This window comes from Notolabrus celidotus, chromosome 20 (assembly GCF_009762535.1).
Source record: "Notolabrus celidotus isolate fNotCel1 chromosome 20, fNotCel1.pri, whole genome shotgun sequence".
NCBI classification, from domain to species: Eukaryota; Metazoa; Chordata; class Actinopteri; order Labriformes; family Labridae; genus Notolabrus; species Notolabrus celidotus.
In genome coordinates this window covers 2,551,024-2,556,023 of record NC_048291.1, presented here as the reverse complement: position 1 = coordinate 2,556,023, position 5,000 = coordinate 2,551,024, and the positions used below count along the sequence as shown (strand labels likewise).

The 5,000-nt window shown below is 53.4% G+C and overlaps 1 protein-coding gene across 2 annotated transcripts in view; it reads left to right on the top strand.

The window, feature by feature from the left end:
• Positions 1-5,000, top strand: part of LOC117831750 (zinc finger CCCH domain-containing protein 7B-like) — a 14,978-nt gene that overhangs the window by 3,090 nt on the left and 6,888 nt on the right. For both annotated transcript variants that reach the window (XM_034710559.1, XM_034710558.1), the window contains exons 5-14: positions 17-175; positions 1,132-1,212; positions 1,364-1,423; positions 1,575-1,629; positions 1,719-1,885; positions 2,034-2,571; positions 3,603-3,655; positions 3,737-3,830; positions 3,926-4,087; positions 4,813-5,000. The exon at positions 4,813-5,000 is cut by the window's right edge and continues 27 nt beyond it. In XM_034710559.1, the coding sequence (XP_034566450.1) occupies positions 17-175; positions 1,132-1,212; positions 1,364-1,423; positions 1,575-1,629; positions 1,719-1,885; positions 2,034-2,571; positions 3,603-3,655; positions 3,737-3,830; positions 3,926-4,087; positions 4,813-5,000 (1,557 nt within the window). The remainder of the gene's footprint in view (positions 1-16; positions 176-1,131; positions 1,213-1,363; positions 1,424-1,574; positions 1,630-1,718; positions 1,886-2,033; positions 2,572-3,602; positions 3,656-3,736; positions 3,831-3,925; positions 4,088-4,812) is intronic.

Here is a 5,000-nt window from a genome sequence, read left to right as displayed (position 1 = left end):
TCTCTCTCCTCCACAGGGGGAGTATGAGCGCGGCGTGGAGGACTGCGACAGAGCTCTGCAGGTCTGTAAGGAGAGCCACAGAGCTCTGTACAGGAAGGCTCTGTGTCTGAAGGAGCTCGGGAGACTCAGGGAGGCCTACAACTGCACCACCAACCCACTGCTCATCAGCCGCCCGGTGAGGAGGGAGGGATGGGGGTCAGTCTGAGCTCGGGGGTCAGAGACGTTCGACTGTAGAGTCTGTGTTAAATTACCCAGAGTGCTTCACATCAGGAACTAAACCGAAACCAGGGTGAAGTTCCTCCCTGATGCTGCTGATGTCAGAGGCCCCGCCCCCTCTGGATCTTACTTGGATCAGATCCAGTCCCATCTTCCAGACAGGACTCAGTCTGATCTCATCTTAATCCACCATGAGCAGAGCACTTTGCAGCATTTAGCAAGTTACAGTGGCAAGGACAAACTTCCTTTAACAGGCAGAAACCTCCAGCAGGACCAGACTCATGTTAGACACACATCTGCTGAGACCGTGTTGGAGAGAGGGATAGAGGGAGATGAAGAGAGAGAGAGAGATGATAGAGAGAGATGAAGAGAGAGAGAGGGATAGAGGGAGATGAGAGAGAGAGAGGGAGAGGGAGATGAAGATAGAGGGAGATGAAGAGAGAGAGATGATAGAGAGGAGATGAAGAGAGAGGGAGAGGGAGATGAAGATAGAGAGAGATGATAGTCAAGAGAGAAAGAGAAAAAGAGAGAGAGAGATAGTGGTGAGACCGTGTTGGAGAGAGAGATAGAAGGAGATGAAGAGAGAGAGATGATAGAGGTGAGACTGTGTTGGAGAGAGGGATAGAGAGAGATGAAACGAGAGAGGGGTATAGAGGGAGGTGAAGAGAGAGAGATGATAGTGGTGAGACTGAGTTGGAGAGAGGGATAGAGGGAGGTGAAGAGAGAGAGGGATAGAGGGGGGTGAAGAGAGAGAGATGATAGAGGTGAGACTGTTGGAGAGAGGGATAGAGGGAGGTGAAGAGAGAGAGGGATAGAGGGAGATGAGAGAGAGAGATGATAGAGGGAGATGAGAGAGAGAGATGATAGAGGTGAGACTGTTGGTTCTACATGTTCTAATGATTCTTTCTGTGACAGGACATGAAGGTGAGCTCGTTGGCTCAGGAGCTCGCTGTCAGTCTGGGACTGAAGATCAGGAAACCCTACGTGAGTGCGAAGGTGAGGGACGGTCTATGTTTGATTCAGGTCTCTAAAAACAAACTAATCCGATCTGAAATCTCTGCTGAGTCACGGTGCTGATGAGGACTCCTTAAAGAGCTGCCGTCTCCTTCTTTATTCGTCTCTAATCCGTCTGTCTTTTCTGTCCCAGGAGGAGCCGCTGATCACCAGACCGGTTCTGAACGGGAACGTTAGTGCTGAGGCCGTGAAGGAAAGTTCAGTTTCTCCAACGTTCATCAACACAGAGACCTGAACACAGACTGAGTCTAGCTCCTCAGACACACGCTGGGGGTTCTCAAGTTCATGCTGGTCTCAGTTCATCTGTCCTCCTGGTTTAAGGGTCTCATGTGTTCTCTCTGCAGGCGTCTACAGCTCTCGTGGGGAACGGGCTGAACCCTCTGGCCGGCCTCGCTCCAGGTCTCTGGTCTTCTCTAACATCATGTGTCTCTTCATGGTCCTCATGGTGCCGCATTAATCCTAACATCGTCTCTCTCTCCTCTACTCAGTCCGGTTTCCCATCATGCCTCAGTCCTCCTTTCTACCCAAGACCCGGAGCGGCCCTGAGTCCGCTGCCTCTGTGGTTCTTGACGTGGGGGACTCTTTGGAGGACTCTGAGCTGATCGGGGACGACTTGGACAGCCTGCTGGATGGGGTCCCTCCTGAGCCTTCAGAGGTTTGTTGTCTAGCAGGGTCAAAGGTCTCAGAGGTTAATAAAGGTCAAAGGTCTCAGAGGTTAATAAAGGTCAAAGACAGCGCCATGGAAACATTGGTTGAATGTTGTAGAGCGTCCTCCTGAGTCCGTCGTCTTCTTCTGTCTTCAGATTCCCGCCCCCGCAGCGTTCTCCTGCAGGACCTCCAGCAGGTCTCACAGCGTCCCCTCCGTCCTCCCTGCCCCGACCCCTCAGCTCCCCCCAGCCTTCTTCAACTCGCCCGTCAGCCAGCTCAGCTCCTTGGACTCCTTCTCGGGCGGGGGCTGCAGCATCAGCACCTCCACCCTGGATGCTCTGGACGACCTCTCGGCCTTTGGAGGGGCAGTCGGTCCAGCAGTCCTAAACATGGCGCCCCTCTCTGGAGCGCTGGATCCTCTGGACGGCCTGGATTCTCTGGATGACCTCTTAGATGGATCTCAGAGTTCTGCAGCAGAGGATGAGTCCACAGGAGATCACAGCCGGGATGACCTCGACGAGCTGGACCACCCTAAGACCGTCTCTGGTCCCGGTCCTGGTCCAAGCGTTCTGAAGGTTATGGAGATGAAAGAGCGTCTGGATGCTCTGGACCGGTTTCCCTCAGTGTCGACTCTGCCTGCGGTCTCTCTCGGGGGAGCCGGTCTGGACTCGCTCTCTGAGTTCAGCTCAGCTGGTAAATATTGATCAGAGACGACTCCTTCACGCTCACTGCAGGAAAACTTTAAACTGAAGCTCTCAGGAGCAGTGAGAACCAGACTGAAGGATCTAGATTTCATGTCTCAGGCGAGGGACTCTAAAGAGTCTGAAGGAGGTCAGGGTCAGGGTTCAATCAGGGACTTTTAGGAGGGAGAGATTCTTTAAGCATTGTGTGACTGAGGGAATAGCAGAGAGTGGCGTGTGACTGAGGGAAGAGCATAAAGCGGCGTGTGACTGAGGGAAGAGCAGAGAGCAGCGTGTGACTGAGGGAAGAGCGGAGAGCAGCGTGTGACTGAGGGAAGAGCGGAGAGCAACGTGTGACTGAGGGAAGAGCAGAGAGCGGCGTGTGACTGAGGGAAGAGCAGAGAGCAGCGTGTGACTGAGGGAAGAGCGGAGAGCGGCGTGTGACTGAGGGAAGAGCAGAGAGCGGTGCGTGACTGAGGGAAGAGCAGAGAGCAGCGTGTGACTGAGGGAAGAGCGGAGAGCGGCGTGTGACTGAGGGAAGAGCAGAGAGCGGCGTGTGACTGAGGGAAGAGCAGAGAGCGGCATGTGAATGAGGGAAGAGCAGATAGTGACTGAGGGAGGGGCAGAGAGTGGCGTGTGACTGAGGGAAGAGCGGATAGCGGCGTATGACTGAGGGAAGAGCAGAGAGCGGCATGTGAATGAGGGAAGAGCAGATAGTGACTGAGGGAAGAGCAGAGAGCGGCGTGTGACTGAGGGAAGAGCAGAGAGCGGCGTGTGACTGAGGGAAGAGCAAAGACAGCCCCGTCTCTGCAGAGGTCTGGGTCTGTCTGTCAGTTCTTCACGGGTCTGCTTGCTCTCTCCATCATCTTTCTCCGTCCCTCGATCACCACCGCTCTCGCTCCTCCTCTCAGCAGCTTCAGGATGAAATAAGAGTTCAGATGAAAACAACAGACTGAAGTTTAAATCAAGGAGAAACATACAAGAATCAAAGGTGCACTCTCACTGAGTGTCTAAACTTTATTTCCTCTTCCTCCTCTTCCTCAGGATCTCGCTCTGCTGCAGCTTCAGGGATGAATTCTCCAAACCACGACTACAAAGTAAGACCGCCGGCTCCTGTCACCTTCTCTGTTTTAATCTGTTCACAGTAACTAATCATTGATCTTGTTGTTTTGACTCAGGAGAAGAGAGCCAGAGCACAGGAGTCCATCTGTAACCCTCTCTCCTCCACCCATCAGTTCCTGCAGGCCTGCTCCACCTGTTTCCCCCGGACAGGTACGTTAGAGTCCAGCTCTGTCCTCTGAATACTTTATCAGGAGGTGACTGAATAACTCTTCTCCTCCTCCTCCTCCTCCTGCGTCTGCTCTCAGGTAAAGGGATTTATACGTTTGTTCACAAGCCAGACCTGGAGCACAGCTGTAAGGGGGACCTCCTGCTGTGTCGAAGGAGGGCCGACCCTCCTCAGGAGTGGACCCGAGTGAGGACGCTTCCCAACTTCACGTCCTTCCATGGGCCGTTTGTGCTCTGTCGGGGTATGAAGACACAGATTCATTATTTAAAGATCTCGTCTTCTTAAAGTGTTCCATCAGAAACAGATTCACCGTGACTCGGACTTCAGAGGGTCTGAGTGTGTACCAGAGTCCTGAGTCCTGAGTCTGTGTCTCCTGTGTGTGTGTGTGTGTGTGTGTGTGTGTCCCAGAGTCCTGAGTCCTCATTCTGTCTCCTTTCTGTGTGTCTTAGAGTCCTGATTCCTCATTCTGTGTCTCCTGTCTCTGTGTGTGTCCCTGAGTCTGTTTCTCCTCTGAGTGTGTCCCAGAGTCCTGAGTCCTGAGGCTGTGTCTCCTCTAAATGTGTCCCAGGGTCTTGAGTCCTGAGTCTGTGTATCCTCTATGTTTGTGCAGAGTCCTGAGTCCTGAGTCTGTCTCCTCTGAATTTGTCCCAGAGTCCTGAGTCTGTGTCTCCTCTGTGTGCATGCAGAGTCCTGAATCCTCAGTGTGTGTCTCCTTTGTGTGTGTCCCAGAGTCCTGAGTCTGTGTCTCCTCTGAGTGTGTCCCAAAGTCCTGAGTCCTGAGTCTGTGTCTCCTCTGAGTGTGTCCCAAAGTCCTGAGTCCTGAGTCTGTTTCCTCTGAATGTGTCCCAGAGTCCTGAGTCCTGAGTCTGTGTCTCCACTGAGTGTGTCCCAGAGTCCTGAGTCTGTCTCCTCTGTGTGTGTCCCAGAGTCCTGAGTCCTGAGTCTGTGTCTCCTCTCTGTGTTTAGAGCTGCTGCAGTCAGGAGACCAGGGTCTGTGTAAGTACGGGGAGAACTGTAACTTCGCCTTCAACCAGCTGGAGATCGACGTGTGGTCGGTGGAGAGGAAGGGGGCGCTGGTCCGGACTCTTCTGTTTGAGTCCACAGCAAATAAACTGGACCCAGTGAGCAGCGTGATCCACCTGTCCCAGGAGCAC